Source organism: Lactuca sativa, chromosome 8 (assembly GCF_002870075.4).
Source record: "Lactuca sativa cultivar Salinas chromosome 8, Lsat_Salinas_v11, whole genome shotgun sequence".
Classification (NCBI taxonomy): domain Eukaryota; kingdom Viridiplantae; phylum Streptophyta; class Magnoliopsida; order Asterales; family Asteraceae; genus Lactuca; species Lactuca sativa.
This window is the reverse complement of record NC_056630.2, coordinates 18772556-18798467: the sequence shown is the minus strand read 5'-3', so window position 1 is coordinate 18798467 and position 25912 is coordinate 18772556. Positions and strand designations below refer to the sequence as shown.

The 25912-nt window shown below is 35.6% G+C and overlaps 3 protein-coding genes across 5 annotated transcripts; 1 reads left to right on the top strand and 2 right to left on the bottom strand.

Annotated features, from left to right (window-relative positions):
- Positions 1–2621: 2621 nt before the first annotated feature.
- On the bottom strand, positions 2622–6661 carry LOC111919727 (probable zinc metalloprotease EGY2, chloroplastic). Of its 3 annotated transcripts, none has more exons than XM_052766117.1 (15): positions 6313–6661; positions 6076–6154; positions 5622–5702; positions 5460–5534; positions 5289–5375; positions 5061–5141; positions 4915–4965; positions 4639–4749; positions 4430–4504; positions 4239–4344; positions 3913–4006; positions 3673–3826; positions 3379–3586; positions 3147–3307; positions 2622–3040 (listed from the first exon to the last, which is right to left on the bottom strand). In XM_052766117.1, the coding sequence occupies exons 1-15, from the start codon at positions 6474–6476 to the stop codon at positions 2792–2794; spliced, it is 1776 nt and encodes a 591-aa protein (XP_052622077.1). In that variant the 5' UTR covers positions 6477–6661; the 3' UTR covers positions 2622–2791. The 3 variants fall into 3 exon arrangements, with proteins under 3 accessions (XP_052622077.1, XP_052622078.1, XP_052622079.1); XM_052766118.1 differs by having other exon boundaries at positions 5061–5135; XM_052766119.1 differs by lacking the exon at positions 6076–6154 and having other exon boundaries at positions 6313–6467.
- Positions 6662–12608: 5947 nt separating this feature from the next.
- On the bottom strand, positions 12609–14978 carry LOC111919726 (syntaxin-31). Its single transcript, XM_023915308.3, has 6 exons — positions 14608–14978; positions 13710–13960; positions 13488–13618; positions 13322–13360; positions 12986–13195; positions 12609–12914 (listed from the first exon to the last, which is right to left on the bottom strand). The coding sequence occupies exons 1-6, from the start codon at positions 14855–14857 to the stop codon at positions 12755–12757; spliced, it is 1041 nt and encodes a 346-aa protein (XP_023771076.1). The 5' UTR covers positions 14858–14978; the 3' UTR covers positions 12609–12754.
- A 2336-nt stretch (positions 14979–17314) lies between these two features.
- Positions 17315–21654, top strand: LOC111919725 (uncharacterized). Its single transcript, XM_023915307.3, has 4 exons — positions 17315–17986; positions 18139–18254; positions 19936–20173; positions 20266–21654. Exons 1-4 carry the CDS (start codon positions 17606–17608, stop codon positions 21523–21525), a joined length of 1995 nt encoding a protein of 664 aa, XP_023771075.2. The 5' UTR covers positions 17315–17605; the 3' UTR covers positions 21526–21654.
- The last annotated feature ends 4258 nt before the right edge of the window (positions 21655–25912 follow it).

Genomic DNA, 25912 nt, shown 5'->3' with positions numbered 1-25912 from the left:
CACTAACCCAAAATATGACTAGTCCCAAAGGGCTTACAAGCCCAAAGCAAGCCCAAACCCATCTGAGTGCGTACGCCTTGCGTACCACTCCAGTACACTCAGCGTACTAGCTCCTCCAGCCGTATGCGCTGCGTACATGCTACTACGCGCGGCGTACAAGTCAGGCATGCACGAATGACCATTAAGTTCTTAATGCTTGGGATATTAACGTCAAGCTTTAGATCTGAGTCCATTAAGACGTTCTAAGGCGTAAATTTGGCAACTTTATGCCCATGCATGCTCCATATGTTCCCAACAACCCCTTATAACCCATTAAGACCTTTCCAAGGGTCTTAACTCATGCATGAGGTCAAAACACTCATCAAGACTGCATTTTTATGGTATGAATGAACTAAGGGACCTCAGATCTACTCTTCCTAAGCTCTAGAGTTGCTCAAACTCCCAAGAGATGATACATGAACACAAAAGGGACAATATAGCAAACCCTAGCTCAATCTAATGAATAAGATGGCAAGATTAAGACTTTATACCTCCAGAAGCTCCTCAAGGTGAACTAGATGCAGGTTCTTGAAACCCAATGTCATACCAAGCTTTCTCACTAACTTCTTCTTCTTGAATAAGCTCCAAAATGGCCTCCAACATACTTCTATGCTCCAAAAGCACACTCTCAAAGGAAAACTGAGGTAAAGGGACGAAATGAGACTCTAGAGGCTGATTAGGGTTTGGTCCAAGTGGCTTAAGGATGAATAAATAGGTCTCAAGTCTGGGTTTTAGGGTTTTGGTCCTCTATCGCGTACGCCCCGCGTACTCCAAACTCCTTCGCATCCTTCCTCCATAGTACGCTAAGTGTACACTTAGGTACGCCCAACGTACAAAAAGGGACCATTTTTGCCAAATTAGATCATTTCAAGGGGTTAGAATGGTTTACCCGATTTGGAGTGTTACACAAAACCAACAAATGCAACGGTAAATACATTTTAGAAAACAATCGTCAAAATTCAATTACAAAACAAATTGATCTTGTTACGACGTACAACTGCCAATCAACTAGTTTTTATTAAATGAATTTACAAAGCTTCTTTTATCCAACAGTGTTGCAAACAATAAACTTTTCACGTTTTATCTTAGCAACGTTCAACCTCAATATGAAGTCTGGTCCTTGAAGTGAATCATGACTGGTAAGAAGATTGAAGAAATTACGATTGATGAATTTAAAAATTACAAGTTCACAATCTTAAGAGGTGAAAACAAAGATTGTTCTGTGATTTCTCTGGTTGATCTACCCATCATGAATCCTCATGACTGGATTGTGCTTGACGGAATTCTAAAGAAGCATGAATCGAAATTTAGTTCATAGCTTTTGCATGTTACTGATATGATTAGATATTTCTGCATGGAAGTGAGCCAGATGGATGTTGAAGTGTCCAAGAGTATGAAGAGAAACTCTACTGCGAAACCTCAAGATCTACCAGAAGGATTGGAAGAAAAGCGAGAAGGATTTATTCAGAAAAAGCCTTCATGAATTGTTTATAAAGTGCTTGAAGAAGGAAAAGTCCAGAATAAGATGTTCTTGGATGACAAACATTGTTACAATTTTGATTACATGAATAGTATTCTTGTAAGGGCTGAGATGTGTAAGGCAAATACTAATGAAGCCTTGAAGCGGGTATCGGAGGTAATCAGATGGTGGATCCGAGTAAAACTTGTTCTCATGGCGATTTTTGAAGAAGTTTTCAGAGAACAAAATTGAAAAACGATTTTGCAACTCAATACAAAAAGGGAGATTGTTAGGATCGTATTTTGAAGTATTGTATTTAAGTTTATGATGCGAAATGTGTTTCAGTACGATAGTGAATTTTGTGTTGATGCAAATGTATTCGTATTGACTAACCTAGAATCATAGTTGTTAGTTTGTTATATTTGACAGCTATGATTTGTCTGTGTCCTAACCTTATTGGTCAGTGCTCAACCGTTGCCCTTATATGTCCTATATAAGGAGAGCTCGTTGAAGGTAGAGAGTATCTTTTGAAAGAGTCTTACAACAAATTGTAATTGCATTCCTTTACCCTCTAATAAAAAACCAAATCTTATTTACGTTTGAGTGTTCTTATTAATTACGTCTTTGTGCATGATTTCATTTTTATTGAATCTATCGATCCAACACTACTTTCAAGCTATATTTCTTTTTACAAACATGAGATGTGCAAAAAAACAATAATAAATTATATGAGAGGCTTTATAAAACATATCATAAAAGATGGGATAAAATAATTAAATTGAAAAAAAAAAGTCAGGAAGTAGAAAAGATTTTTTATACTATGAACTTTTTATTAAATAAAGTTACTAAAAAATGACTTGACAAAACAACAAAACTATTAGAGTGGTCTAGTCTAACTCGCTATAAATATTAGTATGGTGAGTAGGTACCCTTTTAAATTCCAAATTTAGTTTATGTTCATGTCAAATGTCAATATTTAACATTAAATTTACCAATTTAGTTTATGTTCGTGTCAAATGTCAATATTTGACATTTTAAACAAGCGAACCATTAAACTTTTAAGTTAACATTTAACAATTAAAGAACCGGTATAATGAGTTTACTTTCCAAGAACAGTATAGTGTATAGACATGTCCCCATGTGAAATTTATGAAAATGAAAAGAATGACATGTACATGTACATGGGCATGTGCATATACATATGGATCTTTATTATTCCACTTACTACACTAAAGAGGTCAACGTTTATTTAATAGCTCTCACCCACTAAAGATAAAGAGTAAAGACAGACGTCTACATAGTTGTAGTAATTGCTTCAGTGAAAGGAAAAGGATAAGGCAAACAAACAAGTAGACTCAAAACTAAAACCGTGATTCCCAACGCAACGTACTTGTTATCAGGCTCGCTGATCTCTTCCGCTAGTGGAGCAATTGGCCCTCGTTGTAAAAAAAATATCAAAACCACCCAATAAAATGCCACGTCATCTAACAACGACGATAGCCCCAATAGCACAATAGAAGCAGCTGTGAACCTCGATGCAGCCTGCCAATCAAAGGAAAAAGAATACGTTACATTTTTGGTCCCTGAGTTTTACTACATTACGAACTATTTTTGCTTTTCACTAAATATATTTTAATTGGAAACAAACCTTTCGTCCCCATATTGCAAAAGAGATCCGACCGCCGTCTAGCTCTCCGGCGGGGATACTGTTGATTGCATTGATGAGAAGTCCGGCCCACGCCCATATCACCAACGGATTCACCGCTATCGTCGCTCCTTCTTTCAAAACATCACCAAGCACCAATTTCGCTATAAAATACAACAAACATTTTATTACTCCTATATGTTTTCTCCGAATTACAGTATAATATAATTCATACCTATTCCACCAGCAAGAAGCGATTCGTGAAAGACAGAAGCATCAACAATTACCCCGATACCATCAGCTGGTGGCAAAAAAAACCCAAACAGCAAAAGAAGCAACCCTAATGAAAACCCTGCTAAAGGTCCCGCTGCTCCAATTTTCAGAAGATCTTCCCGTTTTGGTACGATGTTTAGAATCCGTGTTATCCCACCAAATGAGCCTATCTGCCATAAAAAACGTTAAGATTATTAGAGATATTATATATACCTATGTGTGTGTCATTAATTACAAACTAATTAAAAAATCTCACCTGCCAACTGGGTACAAAAAATGGAACCCCGAGTTTAACTCCGGCTTCTTTTGCAACCAAAATATGACTGATTTCATGTACACCCAATATAAGCGCGGTTACTAGGGCTCCAGAAACCCCCTCTTTTAATACTTCCGTATTGTCAAAAACGGATCTGTCACATTTACAACGTGGATTATGGTCATTAATCCAAAAAAAAAATAAATAAGAAGTTAACTTTGTATTTATAGATTTACATACAATAAGTTGGATTGTAATGCGGGGACGTTGCGTAAAAGTAATGTGAATATTGTAACTATTCCAAAAGATCCAGCAGCAAACCATTCTGGGACAGCTGTCATGAAGAAAAAAATAAACACAAATACACAAATATTAGAGCGGATAATGTAGAAAATAGGTACTAGTAAAATCAGATAAATGCAACAAGTAGCAATGTATTTTCTAGTTTTTCGTTATTCTATCATTGTATTTTATTCAAATTATTTGTTATATATAAAGGATAGATTTATTAAATTACAATGCTCCATACGAAAACAATTGAAAGTACAATGTGAAACTAATAATACCAGTTGTTTCAGGTTGTAAGGTCTTTCTTGGAACAACAACTGCAACAGGTTTATCGTCTTCAGGGTTGATCAGAAGGAAAAGCTTATATTGATCCCCAAATGTCTCCTTCACAAAGAGTAGAACTTACAACTTTTAACCAATTTATATATAAAAAAAATGATGATTTGTGTTGTGGGTAAACTAAACTAACATGTAGTCTTTTTTCTATCTTTTTGTAAGTCACAGCAGCTTGTCCACGTAGGTTTCCTTTAAACAGTACTCCACCCTGTCACATTAAAATGATTGTGACATATTTTTTTAATATTTTATGATAATATATATATATATATATATATATATATATATATATATATATATATATATATATATATATATATATATATATATATATATAATCACCTCATATGGCTCCTGGCTTGTCACAAAAAAAGTGTCGAATCCAAAGACTTGGTCTTTCAAAATGTCGATTGTTTCTTTTGGAATCATGAATAATGCATCAAGTTGTTGTGGCTGTTAAGAATTATAACAAGTTAAAAGAGAGAGCAAAATGATATATATATATATATATATATATATATATATATATATATATATATATATATATATATATATATATATATATATATATATATATCTGAAAGTGGAAAGGAAGTTAAATGAATGAAAAATATTCACCTTGACACCTGGCAGGGGTGATCCACTTGTAACCTCTATTTTATCAGCATCCTATTTTGAAAAAAGGTTAATAGCACAAGAAATTAAGAATTGTTGAGTTTTTGCAAAACATCATTAAAATGATTAGAAAAAAAAAAAAAAAGTACCTCGGAAAGTCCTTTGGTCTTAGATTCAGTATCATTGGTATTTAGTATATTGTTGAGTGACTCCAATTGAGCAAGCTGACCCTTGTTCAAATAACAACACATGTCAATCAATCAATCAAAATCGTCTTATATGACTATTTGTTGTACTATATATTTAAAGTTCTCCATTGATAATAATACAATGTTTTCTTCAAATCCAATACATCAACACTTTGAAAAGGGAAATACCTCAGTGACTTCCTTGGGTTTAGCTTCAACATCATCTTTATTTAGTAACTTGTTAAGCATATCCAACTGAGTAGGTTGGCCTTTATCCTAACAAGAACAACTGTTTATTAGAAAACCCCAACATATAACAACTACATATTTCCATACAAAACACTTAAAACAGGAAAACACCTCAGTAACTCCTTGGGCCTTGGTACTATCAAGGAACTTGTTAAGTGCTTCCAACTGACTAGGTTGACCCTTATCCTAACAAAAAAAGCTTATCAGTTTCTTCTAAAATCAAGAATCTGACACTCGTTTACAAAAGATGATTATAGCGATTAAAATGTTTACTTTTTCTTTATCATCCCCAATATCTGAACCACTCGATATCAATGGTTCTGCAGTTTCAGCAGCTTCATGCGCTTCTTTTTCCTAGAGAATATGTTAAATAAAATCAAGATTGTAACCAGATATACTGTGAATGAACAAAATTGCATTCACATACGACATAGGAAAACGCAAATTTGGTTAATGTGGTTTTCTGGCTTTAACAAATGGGTCATTGACATCGGTGGTGTTCATATTTTCTTAACAATGTCGTTAAAACCAGTTCAATTATGAATACAAAATGATGATTGTCATTCAAATGTGCAAAACCTGTGTTTGGCCATTGTTAAACAAAACATACCACCCCAACCCAAGCTGCTAATGCCTTATAATCACAGGAACCAAAATATAGGTTTTGCCTATTTAGAGTTCTGACACACCAAAAAAGTAAACTGAAAGAAGGCAATAGATGCATCACTTTATCATCATCGTCATCTGGTCCGGTCTCCCTTTCACTCGCTCTGCATTTTACCACACGATTGCCACTAACCACTAACCTAAATGCAGATCACAACATTATATTTCCAACAAAAATTCACACATAACTTCACAAATCATTGCACTAAAACAGCGGTGGCAGTGGCCTTAGGAGATCTCAAACGATATTAAGAATAGTTTTGATAAATTACAGAGAGGCAACGAGTGTTTTTTTTACCTGGAAACGCATTTCACAGGATAAATGTTACGTCTGATGCCATGATTGATGTAGGAAGAGATGAAAGGCTGGAATCGGATGTTGCAACATGAACTGCACTGCGATAAAGGAACAACGTTCCCGCGAAAACACGCCGGGGTGGTCATACTCGCTGCAAAACTCATGTGAAAGCTGGCGACATTGAAATTGCTGAATTGATTGGAGTTTTAGGGAGGATTGAGTTGAAAATTAGAGAGTAACAGTGGAGGGTTTTGGGCGTATGAATTGTTAAAGGTGGAGAGGGAAAGGCAATCCTGAGATATTTCAAAATCTTATCTTCAAAAAAACGAGAGAAATCTGAGAAATTGACTCGGAATGGAAATATGGAATCTTTGTTTATTATTCTTTACCCGCCATAATTCTCAGAATGGCACCCATGCTGTGGATTTTGTTTGTTTCACTATTGAAAGACAATGGGCTGAAGCCCATTGGGTTTTTACACGTCAAGTATAAATATTTGTTTGTTATACAGAGTTTTTACACCTTTTACAAATTGCACTTAGAAGGTAAAGCTCAAAAAATCCATTGGGCCAATTGGGCCTTGGTCATTGATTCGAAAGAAAAAAATGGGATTAGTATTGGTAGTCTTGAAGCTTGCCTTTTTGTAGAAATAGAGGCGGAGATTCGTCACGAGAAAAATGCTTTGTGTGTGCACTACTAAAGGAGTGTGCATAGAAATTTGACTCTTTGATGGGAGTTAAAGCGGAGGGCAGGGGATGTGGGATAGGGTGAGGTTGTTATTAGACTAAGAACTCAATTATGTAATATATGTGGTACCAAAGTGTAAATATTGTATCTATATATATTTGCCAATTTATTACAAGGAGGACGATTTTGGCCATATTTCATTATGGTATCAGAGAACACATAATACTCTAATTACCCTAGCCGCTTCTTCTCCTAAACCTTCGATCGACAATCTCTCAATGCCTTTAGTTGTCGCCTCTTCTTCTTTTCTGCCCTACTCAACCAACCATCTTCCTTAGAGGTTGATCTTCTTCATCTTTTGATCGTATTCTAATTGATGGCTTCCTTACATCCTGTTGCTACCGTCACCAATATTTGGAACTTCATTCCCATCATTCTCGAGATGGATGACGGCCAATACACATCTTGAGTTGAACTATTCAAGATTCATTGTTGTGCTCACGACGTTACTCATCATATTTTACCATACGAAGACCCTACTCCTAAACCTGCAACTGAAAAAGATAAGAAAAAAGCATATGCAGTGGCTCTTTACAAACGATTGGATTCCATTGTTCTCCAATGGATTTATAGTACGATTTCCAAAGACAACCACATCTCCACCCACACCTACAAACCCAAATCCTCATCTCTCAAACCCCATTCCTCAAACCATCACCACATCACCAACACCTCCCAGCACACAACCTCAACCAAAATTCACCCTCAAAACTTACATCCGTTGAAATAAACAAGAAACACCTCAAACACAAACAATCACTACCAGAACAACCAAGCAATACACCCACCACACATATTTCTAATCCAACACCCCCACCCACCTGTACCACACTTATCCCTCATCCCCTCCCCCTCCCCCCCCCCCCCCACCCCCACCCACCCATAACATGTACACTAGAAGCATGACCAACTAATCCAAACCCAAACAATTATTTAATCCTCCACACCTCTGTTCCCGTCGAACCTCTTCCTCGCACCCCTACCGAAGCCCTTAACAATCTCGTTTGGAACCATGCCATGACGGATGAATTTAATGTCCTTATTGATAATAATACATGGGAAGTAGTACCAAGACGTTCCAACATGAACATCATCCCGTTCATGTGGTTTTTTAAACATAAAAAAAATCTAACATATCTCTTAAGTGCTACAAAGCGCGTTTGGTTTGTGATGGCAGGTCACAACAAGTTGGAGTCGATTGTGAAGAGACATTTAGCCCAATTGTAAAACTAGCGACTATTCGCACGGTCCTTAGCATTACATTGACAAATCAATGGGCAATAAATCAGTTGGACATCAAAACGCCTTCTTACACGGGGATTTAGTAGAAACAATGTATATACATCAACCCATGGGTTTCCGACATCCTTCTTTTCCATTTCATGTTTATCGTCTAAAGAAGTCCCTCTACGGCTTGAAACAAGCACCCCGTGCGTGGTTCCAACGATTCACTAATTATGTCACCACGCTAGGCTTTCACCACAGTGTGTCCGATCACTCCTTGTTTATCTACAAACAGGGCAATGATATAGCCTATTTCTTATTATATGTTGACGATATTGTTCTCACCACATCCTCACCGACTCTCCAACAACATCTCTTAACCCGTCTGTCTACTTAGTTTGCCATGAAGGACTTAGGCAACCTCAGCTACTTCTTGGGCATTTTCGTCAAACGTGACCCAAAAGGGTTATTTTTAGACAAAATTGCAAGAATGGTCCCTGTGGTATGTCAAAACTAGCATGTTTGGTCCAAAATGAGTTTGGCTTGCAAGGATGGTCCAAAAGTTTGATTTTCTTGCGAGTTTGGTCTGTTTCATAATTGGAAGTGTGTAAAATGACCTATTTGCCCTCTCTATTTTGTTTTCCGTTTTCTTTTTATTAATTTTAATATTTTCTGATTAATAATTAAACAAAAAGAAAAGAAATACAACCCTACCCCATCCAACTCCCTTTCTATGCTTCCAATTGTTCTTGACTGCATCATACTTTGTTTCAAGAAAATGCAAAAAAAAGAAACACATAAATACTGGTCTTGGAGCTCTCGGTGATTGAGTTTCTTTTTTTTCTTGTTTGGTTCCTCTTGGAGATTTATCAACTGGAGAAGGGGATCGAACCATCGACTAGGGTCCGTCCGACTGTGATGGTGGTTGTCGTCATTGAAGTTGTTGTTGCCAGAGGGATGTTGTGGCGAAGGAAAAGCGGTCCTCGACCTGCGAAAAGATGTAGTTGACTAAGGGCGACGAATCGAGAAAACAGGGGAGGCTGCGATCGTTGTCGATGATGTTTCGTTGGAGGTGCTTTATGGAGGAAGTGACATCTCGGAGGTGTTTTGTTGGGGTCGGCGGTTGCTAGCCGTAGACGGTTGTTGGTGGTTGAGTTACGACTGTCGGTGGGGTTTGTCCAGTGGTAACAGTGGTGGAAGAGTAGCTGTCGGCGACCATCAAGAAGATGTGGGTGACCGGTGATGTTTTGGATCATGTCACTGGAAGCAGGGGCTTGGATGCGTAGGTTGGAGGAGGTGGTTGGTTACGCTGTTATGGCTCCGGCAGTGGGGATGAAAATTGTTATCGAAATTTTGTTCCGATCGATTTGTAGGTTTCAAAAGAAGAGAGAAAAGAGGAAACAGGGAGACCATTTTACATACTTGTATCTATCGGAATCGATTTTAGGCCATGAAATTGTTGTATGGATCTGTATAATGGTGGGTCTCGATTTGCTCGATTTATTTGAAGATAGATTTGTAGGTAGGTCTCAGTTTATCTCTATTCTTTGTTACCATATTAGCCAAACAAGGAGACCCCCCAAATACAAGGTTCTTTCATCTGATTTTGAATGTTTTATGTCCTTAAAAATTGTTGAACATTCATAGATAGATAGGTGTTTTTGAGTTTTGAATTAAATTTTGGTTATGAATGCTAAATATTTGATGATTTCGATCGAATCAACTTTTCTTTTGCAAGAATTTGAAACAAGAAACAAAAACGATTTTTTATTTTTGATTCTTTTATAGTGGTGGCATCCGGTGGTGGTGGTGGTGGCGGCGAGGGTGGTGATGGTAGCTGTAGGTGGTGGTTAAAGAAGGAAGTGGTTGACAATTCCAATAGGGAGAGAGAGAGAGAGAGAGAGAGAGAGAGTGTGTGTGTGTGTGTGTGTGTGTGTGTGAGTGAGAGATAGATCTATTTTCTTTTTTCTTTTTCTTTTTGGATTTATGTAATAAAAAAATTGAAAAAGGGTAAATACCAAGGGCAAATCCGTCATTTTAAAAAGTTTCAAAAATTTTGGACCAAACTCGCAAGAAAATCAAACTTTTGGACCATCCTTGCGAGCCAAACTCATTTTGGACCAAACATACTAGTTTTGACATACCACAGGGACCCTTCTTGCAATTTTGTCTTATTTTTGTCACAAGAGAGATATGTATTTGATATACTTCGACAAGCAAATATGGCTCAATGTAACCCCGCACATACCCCATGGACATCGAACGGAAGCTTGGTAGCTCTTCAAGGAACTAATTGACGATCCTACAACATATTGCAGGCTTGCAGGGGCCTTACAGTATCTCACATTCACACGTCCGGATATCTCGTATGTTGTCCAACAAGTTTGCATGCACATTCATGCTCCTCGGATGTCTCACTTACATGCTCTAAAACATATTATTAGGTACGTCAAAGGAACCATTGACATAGGCTTATACTTACATCGCAACTTGGTTTCCACTCTTACCGCATATACCGACGCCGATTGGACCGGATGTCCAAACACACGCAGATCTACATTGGGCTATTGTGTGTTTCTGGGTGATAATATAATCTCATGGTCAGCTAAACGCCAAACGGCCGTGTCTCGTTCTAGTGCAGAGGCAGAGTATAGAGGCGTCCCGAACGTGGTTGCAGAAATTTGTTGGCTCAAAAACCTCCTTCTCGAACTTGGTCACAATCCAATACTCACATCTCTCATTTATTGTGATAATGTCAGCGTCATCTACATGTCAAAAAAACCCAATTCAGCATCAACGGACCAAACACATTGAAATCGACATTCACTTCGTGCGTGAAAAGGTTCAACACGGCCAAATTCAGGTCTTACATGTCGCATCACGTTGCCAAAATGTTGACATCTCCACCAAAGGCCTCCCACAAGCTCTATTTTTGGATTTTAGATCCAGTCTAAGCATCTGTCATCCTCCTCCTTAGACTAAGGGGGTATATTAGACTAGGAACTCAATTATGTAATCTATGAGGTACCAAAGTGTAAATACTGAATCTATATATATATATATATATATATATATATATATATATATATATATATATATATATATATATATATATATATATATATATATATATATATATATATATATATATTTGCCAATGTAATACAAGGAAGACAATTTTGGCCATATTCCATTAGTTGTCATGGGAAAAGATGCATGCAAATTGTATTATTCCCCATTTTTACTTATGAAAAGGCAGCAAACGGTGAAGACATGCTTTAGCGTGACGTGTGGGACGGGAATATCCGGTTATGTGTGCGATTCCCGACCTTCTTTTTGGCTAGATAACAATAAAGAATGTGTGGTTAGAGATCGTTAGTATGTAGAAGGATGGGTTTGGCATTGGAGAAGGGATCTAAGGATTGGTGTCAAGCTTGATCAACTTGCAGGCTGACTTTCAGCTCTCATCACAACCCAATAGTTTGTTTTGGGAGTTAGCTGTTATGATCAAAGACACGAGGAAGTATTTGGAGCATTTCCTATTATCGGATGGAAGTAAGCAAACAAGGTGGAATAAGTTTGTTCCTCGTAAGGTGAACATCTTTTTGGCAGCTTAGTCTTGATTGTATCCCCCTAAGTCCGGCTTTGGCTTCCAAAGGAATTCGTATACTCTCGGCTCTTTGTCCTTGGTGTAACTTGCATGACGAATCCTTACTTCATTTGTTTGTTGAGTGTGAGATTGCTACAAGGACTTGGAATGTTTTGTCTTGTTAGTTGAACCTGCATTTTTCTACGCACATTAAAACACTTGACATCATCAATTGGGTGGAATTGTTGCTTTTCTCTAACCAAGAAGATGACACTTGAAGCTATAATTATCTGAACATGTTGGGTCCTTTGGCAAACGGGCAAGACATATTGTTTTACTTTTACATAACAGACCCCATGATGGAAGCCTAACGATTGATGTGTAAAATCCGGACAAAAGATTGACCTCCACTTTGGTGGACCTTAGGGTGGAGTAGGTTCCATGGGGTGCAATTTACCATTTTTTTGTTTACTTCCACATAATGAGTTTGGAATTTGTATCTTATATTAGTGACGCTAACATCCATTCACGTCATGAATAATCATTTTCTACTGTCAAAATATGTTTGAATTGGTGTTAGAACTTAAGTGAATTCATGGATGTGAATTCCTCCGTAAATACAATCGTTAATCAACAAAATGGACCATATTTTAAATAAATAAATCTTCCATCAATAAAAGGAAAGACTACGTAGAAAGCATAACAAGAATATTGCAACCATCACACACTTTCCGCAGAAGTTGGAAAAGAATTTCAATAAAGTGAAGATCTAAAATATTAAGTGTGGGGATGTCCTAACATAAACGGAAATATGGACATTGTAAAGTATAATTCACAAAAATATGGTATATGGTGCCACAGTTTTTTTTGAAGATCCCACTATTAAGCCAAGAAGAATAAGAATATGATGAGAAAGATTATTAAAATGACAAATATCTTGATTATCAGCCACCTGTTTGATGATATCCGGTTTAAATGCTTCAAAAGAGCTCCTCGAGCACCTTCAACATTTGACAAACTTTCCTCCATATTGTCATCAATCCTGATACCATAATTCATTTAAGAATAATGTTTTATGATTAAATGATTTCTTAAGGATGAACATGAAGTAACCTGATAGCTAACTCCCCCTGGTGGGCCACCATTGTAGCCAAATTTGTAAAGATCCCACTCAGCTCTGTAATTGTAGACTCCACACTTTGTAGAGCAACTGCTCGATTTTGTGTATAGCTTTCTTGTTGTGGGACCACCTGCTGCTGTAACATTGAGGCTCCTGTGTTCATGTTCTGGGAAGGAGTACTACTCTCAACAGCTAACCTTCTCCTGCATTTACAAAATTAAAATAAAAATCAGATCCCCTAAATAAGAAATGAGAAAAGAATAAAGTGAAAAAGAGTCATAGTTATGATTTAAGAAGAACAAACTTATATAATAAACCAGAAAATATACCTTAGTTGGTTGCCAACTTGAACTCCATTTACTGAAGATCTGAGAAAAAAAAAACCAAGATTTATTTAAACATCTATTTCTGAACACATCGAACTTTCATAAATCTTATATAGAGACATCGACAATCAATAGAGATGAGATCTAAATCAAAATTTTACTGACTCACTCAGATGGTTGACCGGATGGAGTTGACCAAGGAGGTGGCTCCATCACTGACTTTGGTTGCTGGCGTAACGGATTCTCTCTTGCTATACTTGTAGAAAAGATTTGTCTCCTGTTTTCATGAGCCTTGATGTTCTGTTGTAAGAGCAGGAATGAGATTAATTTTAAGTTATAACCATTAAAGGGGAAGGAGAATAAAGAATATAAACAAGAAAGTAGAAACAACCTCGGTCCTTGTTGTTAATACATCTTGAAACTTTTTTGTAGCTCCCATTAGCTTGTTCTTCAAATCATCACAAACAGCAGTAGAATGGACAACTGTATCTTCTGAATAATCACCCTCAGCAATTTCCATGTTTTGAAGAGTTTGCAAATCAGATACAGCTACATTTAGGGCTGTTATATCGTTCTTTATCAAGGCTGTTAGTTCTTGTATCTCCTTCAGCGGATCATCAAAAATTGATGATTTCTTAGCCACTGCAAGTCCATCCATATAAACATGTTAATGTTATGACTAAATCCCAACTACAAACAGCTAGAGAAACAAGGATCAAGGTAATTGGGACTCTAAGAAAGAACCAAGAATTTTTTTTAATCGCATTATAGCCCACCCAAAAAGAGAGAATTCAAAATTTAATATGATTTAACTGTGATCTCAGAGCTAATGGTGTACTATGTATATCAATCAGTGCAGAGCATAGACAGGCATAATCTAATGGCGTCTGGATCACATCACAGCTTAGAGCCTTTCAGCGAATTATATTTCGTGATTACCATCAGTCGGAAATAAGCAAGTAAAATCTGATGAAACCTAAATCCAGAAATACGCAAGTATAATCGAGTAAAGTTTTAGTTCCCTTAAGCAACATATATCGATCTGCACCTACATATCAACATCTAACCCATTCAGACATCCTTACAGATTCAAATGAGAAGCAATTGTGAGTACTGCAACGTAACTTTTCCAGTTGGTTCGCTAAAAACGCATAGAGCTTTTCTCTGGCACGAGGATAGTTGGAAAAGCAAGGGAAGTAATGTAACATTGTATTAATCATGGAAAACGATAAACTGAATGTCAAACCCTACGTTTACCAAAAGAGATGTGTAAAGTGACAAATGCTTACGATTAGCGAGTCTGGAGATTTTTTTGGAGGTTTCATGGATGCCTAATCCAATACGAGAAGCCTTCTTGTTGAATTCGGATCGATATGAAGAAGGAGTTACCGGCAGTTTAGATGACGTCGATGGATCATTTTGCTGATTTGATCGATCTGGATTGGCAGCTGATATTCGCCCAAACTTTTTCAATGTGTCCGACAGAGATCGGAATTCTGATGTCCGATCCCGGAAGGTGGAGTTTCCGGCAGACACCATTGATACCGACAATTTGTTTTCCGTATACTTACATAACCCTGAATAAAAGGAGCAAAGGTCCGTTGATAGTCACCTCTCGCGTCATATTGAAGTCTAGTTTATAACCATGCGTCCATGTCACCTCATGTTCATGACCTCGATCTCATTTTTATAGATTTAGGTAATAAGTTGTTAGTTGGTACAAAAATATAAACGTATGGTTGTTTTAGATAATAGAGCTACAGAAACCGTTTGTAATTTTTGAAAAAAAAAATCACTTTGTGACAATTTTTTTCAATATTAATCATTGTGATATGCTAAATCATGTGAAAATAATCACAACAAAAAAAAGTTGTTTAAATATCGTGGCTTTTATATGAAATATTTAGTGTTAAAGTTTAGTTAAAAAAAAAAAAAAAAAAAAAAAAAAAAAAAAAACAATAACCACACAACCTTAACGAATAAGTAGAAAACTTTGTCAAACTTGGGTGGCTTTCATGTATCAAAATGAATTAGATTGGTTAAAAAAAAAAATAATGATATTTATAAATTTATTTTCTTAGATTAAACATTAACATCACTTATTTTCAAAATCTATAAGAATTACGAACGAAATAACAAATATATAATTACTTTTTGTAAAAAGTTGGAGTTATGAAAAAATAACTTGAGTATATGTCATTTTAACAGGGTATATTTGGACATGTCGAGCGTGCGACAACAAAGTCACATATCGTTTAGGAGGCCCAAATTTTTTACCCTTAGAGCAAAATGGTTAAAACTCATATGCTTTGGAACTAATTATGGAAATTATAGGTAAAACTAATTAAATCTCTATATCGGTATCATATTTTTCATCGGCTCTTTTAAGTTGGTAGGAGTAGTGTCTAGTTCACCACGGTCCACCTCAACCAAAATATTGTCCACCTAATTTTGTTATCATATTTACCAAGCACCACCACGGGTGGAGAGAGAGAGAGAGAGAGAGAGAGAGAGAGAGAGAGAGAGTATGGAGGAAATAAGAGAGAAATGTGGCTTGAGGACGCCACGTTCGGTTCATGTCATACCACCATGGATGGTGTACGCCACAACCACGCCATACATGTCACACCCACTCCTTCAAGCCTTACACTCATTCGCTTCGATAACTTCAAAGACACTCACAATCAAGCCGACACTCATCATCGCCACGATCATACCCCATCATCCGCTCTCATCTAAAGACAATTTCAAAGCCACTACTGTAACCACCGTTTTCATTGCAACAAATCATCGAAAAACTTACAGAAGAATATGGAGAACCACTATCGTCATCGTACCCCTTATCCACCTTTGTTTTTCGACAGATTAAAATCCACTACCTCATCGTTGAACTCCTTACAACTCACTTACATTTTAGAGAAAGAATAAAGATTTGGTTCATTAACAGTCAAAATTGATGTTACGAAGAGTTTTGATACATTATCGCCAACACCACATTCGCCTACTTTACTTGTCACTTCTATGATGCTCTATCATTTTGACAACTACCACTATTCCACACTTACTCCCCTTTTAACACCGATAACACTCCCAAAAGAGGAGAAATTTAGAATTGAAGATTATGGTTATGAGATCGATTTTGGTGTTAGGAAGGCTTTGATGACTTGGATGTTGGAATCATATATTCAGACATGATGGATGTTTTGGTTTTTAATAAGTTCTACAATTTCCTAGCGTTGGAAGATCATCGATGTTTCTTCTATGTTACACCCTAAATGTGCTTCCATGACAGATTCATTCAGAGAACATACACAAAGTAATCTTAGCATTATAAATATAAACAATTAGCTGTTTTTTTAGGTTTTGATTTTGAATATATTTAGATTGGTAAACAAACGAAAGTATGTTATTTTTTGAAGTTTTAATTTTGATTTAGGCTATTCTATATGAATCAATTTATGTTTTGGTTTTATTATTGAGATGTATAGTAAAAAATGGTGTGATTGTTAAATGGTGGTGATGTTGGTAATAATGGTGGTACTGGTGAGGTTGGCTAATGACTAATGGTCAGATGAACTGTTAGTGTAGATTAATATTATGATGGTGAGTTAGTTGGGGTGAACATATTTATGTGGTCGAGTGGTCGAGTTTGATAACGGATCACCATGACGGGATTGGAGGGCATGAGGTAAGAATCTTGTAATTAAAAAATTAAGAAAATAATAAATACATAAATACAAGAGAAATTTGTCATTTAACACTCACCTAACGAAATATATAGACGGTAATTACCCATGCACCTCCGATGCAAGATTTGGACACCGCAAGAACCAACCAATCACAAAAAATCGAAAGTCTAATCAAAATAAACAAACCATATGAACCAAAATTGTAATTTACTCGTTTGGGATCTATAAATATAAAATATAAAATATAAATTGAAGGCTGATGTTATCCAATTGCTAACGTATGTCCCACCGTTGGAGCCGGATTCCAACCACCATCTGAAATCAGAATAACCTGTTCTTCAAGTCCGTAACCTCTTTTCCTTTTATAGGAGTCATCTTGCATTCGTTTTGCGATTCTTTGTGTTGCGTTTCTACTAATTCACATTTTGAAGATTTGATCGGATCAGATCCCTCGAGTCGGTCTCTGTTTTCACACTCCGATCGGTCGTTGGATTTCATTTGAAGGATATTGTTTAGCCCCTTGTGATCAAGGGTTTCTAATCTTCAATTAGATTCCACACATTTAATTTGTAAAGGTTCTGCGTTATAATCAATCAATATGAATAATTCTGGAAAACAACAATCTTTTAGTGATCGGCAGGTAGATGATCAGCAACAATCAAACGATGATTTGTCACCGGTATCCGATGGTACCGGTGAGGTTTCTCCGGCGGCAGCTTCGGGAGATTCCTTGACGAGGAGGAATGGAAATAATATTGGACTTGCAGCTCGTTTGACGGATTTGTTTGCTGGAGATGGCGACCGAGATATTGATCTGCTGATGCAGCGAAACACTCAAGAAGGCACGGTTGTACAGTGGCTAGAGGCTCTTGATATGCAAGTATTGGGAGCGTGTCGCGCCGATGAGAGGTTGAAACCCTTGCTCAAGCTTAATGTATCCAGCGAGGCTGAAGACCGATTGCTGTCGCATCTAAGTCAGGTATACTTTATGGTTTCCTCTAGAATCACCTCAATATTATTAAGCTCTCATTGAGTGTCGAACAATTAAAGTGAATGCTCTTGATGATGTATCGTTGCAGTTGAATCGCGTGATGTACTGATGTTTATTCTTCAACTTGGTTTTCATGACAGCATTTTGAGCCATCAAAAGTCAGTTTGCTCGCAAGGTGCTTATGTATCCCTCTTGTATCAATTCGTGTTGGGAAGATCAACAAACAAGGAACTCGTCTAATTCCAACAAGTGCAAGGTAGTTGTTTCCTGTTTTGTTGTCATTAGTTTTAGTTATGGCACATGAAGAAGTGCAAGGTAGTTGTTTCACATTCATCTTAAGATTTACTTTTGGCACATCAACAAGTTGTCAATAGATACATAAGTGCTCATTAATAACTTATTTAATATGATTACTGAATCTTGTCTTTGCATATCTTTTCTTCTGAACGAGTGAATGTAGCAGTTATTTTATCTTATATGAGTGTTGGTTTGGCTTTCAACTTCACATAATACTGAGTATCAAGATTTTAGCTGCAAGTAGTTTATTTGTAGGCTTGTAACTTTTCTTTTTAATATGAAGGATAAATCCGGCTAATGTGATGGATAATAATCAAATTCATGTTGAATGTATGGAAACATTGTTACTTTGGTGGATCTCGGGGTCATTTTGTAGATGTAAATGATTTGGTAGTAGCTTGTGAGTACTACTTAATGGTGGTATATATATGTGATAATACATTTATATTTGTTTGTTTATAAGACTTGTCTGTTACTGTTATACTACAATGGCAATCTATTATGGTGTTCCAGTTCATGTTTGGATGTCATACATATTGTTGTCGTATTCTGTATAGGAAGTAATAATATGCACATGTGATGTGATGATCCCTTCCTTTCAGACCTATGATGGTATGAACATAATCTCACTCAGTGAGTAGAAATTGTAGGCTCCTATATATTAGCTTTATAATGGTGACATGTACATGCATCAAAATGAATATATCTTTTCATTGTAGGTAAACTGGCGTTTTCTATTATGATCTCTGAATTAAGAAGAAGTAAAGGTAGATTCATGCCCTCATATTGTATATTGTGGGTTCTTCTACTATTGGTTTTGCAACAACTCTTATTATCATCAAATTATTTAGACATCTTTGATATCTGTATCATATATGTTTTTGTTTAAGTTCTATAGTCCATTATCACACATAGCCACATGTTTTGAAGAGTTCTTGCTTTATAAGTTGAACTATCTTATTCTCTAACTTCTCTTGTTCTCTTTAGTGATATTGATGTCTCATTACCTGTCTCAAGTAGTTTAATGATGGCTTAGTTTTTTCTGTTGGAAGTAATGAACAAAAATCTGAGACTAGTTTCTCTGATTTGATTTGAGTTCTAATATTTATTGGCAAGCATACACAACTAGCTATTCAGCAACAATGTGCGTGTTCTGTTTAGTTTGGTATTTAAGTAGGGGGTTGAAGGCATACCTAATTAAACTAAAGTTTAATTTAAAGGGAAAGAGTGAGAGTGAGAGTGAGAGCAAGTTGTTGAGATTCATATTGTTATTTGAATTGGGTGTTTAGGTGATATACCTAGTTTAATTTATATATTGTTGTTAATACAGTGATAGCTATTATTGTAAAGTTGGAGGAAACATTTATTAATAGGTTCTTTGTGAATCAATAACATATGTGCTAGTACTACTGCTACCCCTCCGCTACAAGAAAGTGTACATTAAAGAAATTATAAAGTAAGTGGAAGGAAAAGTAGATAAGAGCACGTATATATTTGTTTTGTAGAAGAAGTATAGAATATATTGGTTTTTACATATAAAAAAATGATGTTTAAAGTTGTGAAAGTTGTTAGTATGTATACGGTTGTATGTGTGTTAGAATGAATATATGCTTATTATTATGTTGGGTGGTTTGCAACAGGGGAAACTTAGTTTTGTCATTATTACCAACTTCTGATCTACGCATATTGTTTGTTGGGGATGATGGGCATGCAGAGAGAATATCAATCTTAAGAAACACAACAAATTGTTCCTATGTTGTAATTGAAGGAATCCCAACAGATACCTCTGGTCGATCTTTTGTTGTTAGGGTCCCCATGCCTTTCTACTTCTGGTGCTCTGAAAAATCCAAACTCCTCGGTGATGAATTGCTCGAAAAGGTAACCCAACAAATCTTAGTAAGAATCCCAAAACAAAACCAACTGATGTTTGAATATGATGATGTACGTATACACATATCTTGTTGTTATAGATGAGGAAGTTACTAGAAAGGAAGCCTTCCCTTGCGGAACTAACCGGAATCAGTAATTCTCGTCTTCAACGCTTTGTACATCATCTACAAACTTTTCTGGTTGGGTCAGTTAGTGAAACCTCAAACTCAAAGTCTCCTCCATTGTTGGCATCATCAAGTTCAAAGGCTTCACGGGTCCGGACCTGCAGTAGCATTATTCAAGGCAGCCTGAGTCCTAGGCCAAGCTCCTTCAAAGAAGGTGGCCTCCCCAGAAACATTGCTTCCTTGAGAAATGTAGTCAGAGACAAGTTAAGACGTAGGGTGGAAGGTGTCCGCCTTGATACATCCTCCGAAAAACATCCTCTTCCTTCCACTTCAAATCAGCATGAAGAAAACAGGCTTCCAGAATCATCATCATCATCTTCTGGAATTTGCTTGTTCCCATCAGTATTAAGTGGAAACATGAACATGCAAATTCCATCTATAATCTCAGCAACACATCCTCTTCCTAATCATAATACTAATACTAATACTACACCATCATCATCATCTATCTTCTCTCCTCCTCCTCCTCCTCCTCCTCCTCCATATTACTGTTGGTGTCCACCCATGGTTGTGGTAACACCCCAACATCCACATACAACATCAACCGAATCTTTTACATTGCCACCCCTTTCCTCACTCCTTGCAGCAGCCTCATCATCTGCAAAAACATGTTCTGAAATCTCAATCCCACTCCCACCTTTTCTACCATTATCCATGGGCATGCCACCTTCACAACAGATCCCGTTCTTCACACCTCTGATCTGCGAGTGCGACCACCCAATAGTTCACATCCCGATCCCAGTAATGGACATTTGCTCCTCAGGTCAAGCCTACCTAGTCAGTACTGGCCCTACTGTTATGAGCGTAGTAAGCATTCCACCAGCATTAAGTGTCCAAGAATCTGATTTAGAAAAGAGTGCTAGGGACACGCTACGCCTCCTCATGAGTGGATCTACCCAATTCCCCTCTGGTGTTGGAGGTGGAAGTTTCTATGGAGCAACCACAACCACTGATGTGAATGTAAATGTGAATGTGAATGCTATTGCAAACAATATTGCTGCAATGAGTTTGGTTTCTCCCCATGGTGTTATGAAGAGGTGCATTGACCAAGGTGATTTGGTTGACCTCCTCAAGGATCCAGTCAACACTGTTGGGACTACTACTACTATTACTACAACTACAACTACATGTTCTTCTAATGAAGATGGTTTGAGTGAAAAAGGGAGTACAAAGTAAGTTCCAGTGTTGGATGTTGGATGTTGTTAGGCAGGCATCATGTGATTCTGGTTGTAGGTTTTTTTTTTGGTGAAAAATGATGTGTAAGTAATTAGACCAAGAAATATTATCAGCCAGCCTTTACCTTTACCTTTGCCTTTGCATTTTACATTTCTATGTTAACCTTCATAATCAGGTTATAACCTAAGTAAACATTATAATCTCATTTTGTATAATTATCAACTAACACCAACTATGGAAATTAGAATAAATCAAATCCTCAATCAAAAACAAATCTCACTTATTTCAACTTGATTGTTTTTATATATTAACAACAAAAAAGTTAACTTTTTAATCCTATGGTTATTTTGAGTTAATACTAAAGAAAATCTTTATATTTTTATGGTTATTTTGAGTTAATACTAAAGGAAATCTCCTAAACTTTGTATTTTAGGCCAATCTATGAAAAAGTTTCAAACTAAAAAACACAAAATACCAGTGAAAACTTAAGAAAAACTAGGATTTTGAGAATATGAAAAAGTTTCAAACGAAAAAACACAAAATACCGGTGAAAACTTAAGAAAAACTAGGATTTTGAGAATACTCGTAACACTGACACATACTATTCTAATGCATAAAAAGAACCTAGGGAATTTGAAGTGACAAGTAAATAATATGAAAGTGTTTATTTATCTTTATATTTTTAGAAATTAACAACTATATTTTTTTTGCTATGATAAAAAAAATATATGTTATAATGATTTGTTAGTAATAATATACATTAATTCAAAGACAATTTTTAAAAATGTCATAACATTTAGTTATTTGTTAAAAATAGAGTTATCTTCAGAAAAATCTAAATATTTAAACGACGGGATACTAGTGATCTACGAAACTGGTCTAAAAAAGTTTTCTTGGAGTTTAAACCGAAATTATGTGTTTTTCTGTACATAAAATTTAATTTGACATTTTTTCATAAGTTGAATTAAAATATTGAGATTTTAGTGGAGATTTCTCTAATACTAAATTATAAAACATTAAATAGTTTTATCAGGAGTTACTTATAGAATGTCAATATATAGAAATGTTATACCAAATAAATATTATATTTTCAAAATTTATAACTAAATAACCAAAATACTTCTGAAGACAGAAGTTTCTACAAAATAAAAAAATTACGAAATTTGCTATTCTTGTTAAAAAATTTGATGTTACTGTATTTTATAACTTGAAACCTAAATAAAATTAGATACATCGCAATTGGTTAATGTACTTTTACACATCTTTTACATATAAATAAATAACACGGTGTTTTAGCTAGATTTGAAGCAAATGTTTTCCAAAATGGGTCGAATGTGGTACCTTTTGAGAGCCAAGTGTCATATCCGATTTTGATGAACTTAATTTTATTTGCATTTGAGAGATATATTCTGCCCGCAAAATTTTTCCTGTTTTGATATTTTGGCGATCAACTTTTTTTTATCAAGCAATCATTTAATCGAAACACCTACGTAAGGTAACATAATAACAATAATGGAAAGGTCCAAAAAATTTATAGAATAACACAGCATAGTTACAACACGATAAAACAATAAAATTATAAAACACAAATCTTTATTGCATGAACAGACAAACACAAATGTGGTCCTAAATAAGTGGTGGGGGCAAGGGTCAAGTTCCCAATCACTCGACTCACTACTATCACTTGACAAAACTCCAAAAGATCATAAAATTATGATCTAGAGGCCTAAAGGTATATGAATCTATGTCAACTCTAAACAAATTAACACTATTCGTTTTACTGATAGTTATTGGTGAGTGATGAACAATACATTGTGTTATATAATAGTATAATACATGTGTTTGATTTTACTATAGAAAAAGGCTAAAAAGGTTCTCTTGCTTGCAAACCTTAAAAATCAGAATGTCCGATAAAACAATATATTATATAAACATAACAACAAGAATCTCGCGTCCTGAAATTGGATGCAAACGAAAATGATTCTTCACCCATTAATTATTGAACCATGGACTTATAATAAAACAAGTGTAAAAACCAAAAGCAAAGCTGAAACATCTTACTTAGAGCCAGGGGCGGAGGTTATATAGGGCCAGGGGGGGCTGTGGCCCCCCCTATTTTTTTTATATATATAGCCTTTATGTATTAAAAAAGTTACATATTATGCTCAAATCTATAAAATTTTACTTTGGCCCCCCTGTTCTTCAATTTTTATACATATTTTATTTTCGCCCCCCCCCCCCCCCCCCCCTAATCGAAACTTCAAGCTCCGCCCCTGCTTAGAGCCAGTGGGTGAGGGTAAGATTTGACCTAGCGATATCAAGAGCTATGACGGATATATGTTTCTTGCCCAAAGGTTGAGAGTTCAAGTCTCGTATAAGACGAAATAAGTAGATTTAAGAGTAAGGTTAGTGAATGTTGTATAAAATGTTCTAAAAAACCTATTGGGTGACCACCGTCAAAAATTCTAAAATTAACCAAGATAGGATATCTCCAACCTCACTCAAACTTTTAATACTGAAAACAGGGTAGACTCGTGTGGTGCTCGAAGGGTCCCGGGCCACTACTTCGATTCGGGCTATTAGTGTAATTTTTTTTTGTTTTTCTATTAGGTGCAACGTCTTGAAATATAAGTGTCATTACTATTTTATATTCGTTCAGAATTTTTTTTGATGTCACTGCTATTCAAACTTTTTGCATCCATCACTGATTGAAAATGAAGTAAAAAAAGATGTTAGTAATTATTCACTCCAACAAAGGGCGACGACAAAAATGATCAAACATGATGGATTTTGAAACCATAATGACCAATAGATCAATTTTATGAAATTTGGATCAAAAGTGCATATTTGTGCCAATCATAAAGACCAAAAATTATGATTTAAGAGTTGCTTGATAGTTGTAGAAAGTTGGTGTTTGGCAAGGCCGGTGCTCAGGAATTAAATATCTTTAAGGAGCCAGGACAAGCTAGAAAAAATGACACTTTCGTTTATATATATATATATATATATATATATATATATATATATATATATATATATATATATTATAAAAATGGTCCTTGTGATTTTCCAAAAGTAACAAAGTCAGTCCTTATTAATTTATTTTGATGCAAATGGCCCCTATGGTTTGCAAAATTTGCAAAGATGACCCTTTTTACTAACGTCGCTACTATTCAGCTGTTAGGGACTAAATTAGCAAGGGTATTTTCGCCTTTCAAATATAAAGAGACTGAATTCGCAACTTTGGGTAAACCATAGGGACCATTATTTGTAATTTTGTCTTAAAATGATAAGAATGAGGGGAGGAGGATTCGAACTTGGGACCTCCTTCCCCCCATCCTTAAAAAAAATCAATAAAACAAAATATACTTTTAGCGTATTGTAAAAAAAATATATTTTTTTACAAAAAGTTTACTTGTTTTTTTACGTATTTGTTTTACATAAAATATTTTTAATGTATCTAAAAAAATTCGTTTTTGTATACTATGTTATTACATTGTTATGAACCTAAAACATATTTTTACGTTTTCATATAAAAATATGTTTTTCTTTCTTTCATATAGAAAAAAAGTTTTTTTTACATATAAAATATGTTTTTTATATGTTTAAAAAATACATTTTCGTATAAAACGTTTTTACGTAAAAGCATTAAGAACATGATAACATAACGTAAAAATATGTTTTAGGATCAAATCAAAACAAATTATATTTTTTACGTAAAGCATGTTGGATTAGTGTCTAAGTCCATAACTATTTTGGTATGTACTTGACCCGATGGTGCATGGTCCTTTTGGGTTGCCTTCACCAAAGCAACTTGATTGGAGAAATAAATTAAGAGAGAGGTTATTATGATTTATTAATATGTTATAAGAATAATATATTAAAGGAGAAATCATATTTGTTTAATTAATATTGGTCAATAATTAATTAAGAATTAATTTTGTGATCAAGTGTAATTAATTAAACCAGAGGGGCTGAATTGTAATTATGTGATAGTTACAAAATAAGGTAAGGATTATCTTATTAATAGGTTGGACGAATTTAAGGTGATAAGGCCTTAGAATTCGACTAGGATAAGGGTTTCAAGACTTATCTTATGGTTACTTGGTGGGCAAGCAACTAGATAAGGATAAGGACTAAAACCCTAATCTCTACACCTATATAAAGACCCCCCAAGGCTCATGAATTCGTCCATGCCTTCCCAAGAGGTCCTAGAAACGAATTCAATACCTCCCCTCTCTCCTTATACCTTCTCCATTTGCTCTTGGTGTTTGTAAGCCATTAGAGGAGTGACACTTGTGACTCTAAGCCTTCCAAGGTCAATTCAAGGAGGAATTAGGATTGTTATTGCTACATAACAATCAAGGTAATATCATTATATGTTAAT

What these genes read in the sequence shown, in the direction of transcription:
- LOC111919727 (XM_052766117.1), bottom strand. Translation starts at nt 6,476, where the DNA reads ATGAGTTTTGCAGCGAGTATGACCACCCCGGCGTGTTTTCGCGGGAAC. An exon ending in CCTGTGAAATGCGTTTCCAG is followed by an intron (nt 6,155 to 6,312) that starts GTAAAAAAAACA and finishes ATCTGCATTTAG; the next exon opens with GTTAGTGGTTAGTGGCAATC. An exon ending in AGATAGAAAAAAGACTACAT is followed by an intron (nt 4,345 to 4,429) that starts GTTAGTTTAGTT and finishes CTCTTTGTGAAG; the next exon opens with GAGACATTTGGGGATCAATA.
- LOC111919726 (XM_023915308.3), bottom strand. Translation starts at nt 14,857, where the DNA reads ATGGTGTCTGCCGGAAACTCCACCTTCCGGGATCGGACATCAGAATTC. An exon ending in CAAGTTGGCAACCAACTAAG is followed by an intron (nt 13,196 to 13,321) that starts GTATATTTTCTG and finishes TTGTAAATGCAG; the next exon opens with GAGAAGGTTAGCTGTTGAGA. An exon ending in CAGGGGGAGTTAGCTATCAG is followed by an intron (nt 12,915 to 12,985) that starts GTTACTTCATGT and finishes TTATGGTATCAG; the next exon opens with GATTGATGACAATATGGAGG.
- LOC111919725 (XM_023915307.3), top strand. Translation starts at nt 17,606, where the DNA reads ATGAATAATTCTGGAAAACAACAATCTTTTAGTGATCGGCAGGTAGAT. An exon ending in TGCTGTCGCATCTAAGTCAG is followed by an intron (nt 17,987 to 18,138) that starts GTATACTTTATG and finishes TTTTCATGACAG; the next exon opens with CATTTTGAGCCATCAAAAGT. An exon ending in GTGATGAATTGCTCGAAAAG is followed by an intron (nt 20,174 to 20,265) that starts GTAACCCAACAA and finishes TTGTTGTTATAG; the next exon opens with ATGAGGAAGTTACTAGAAAG.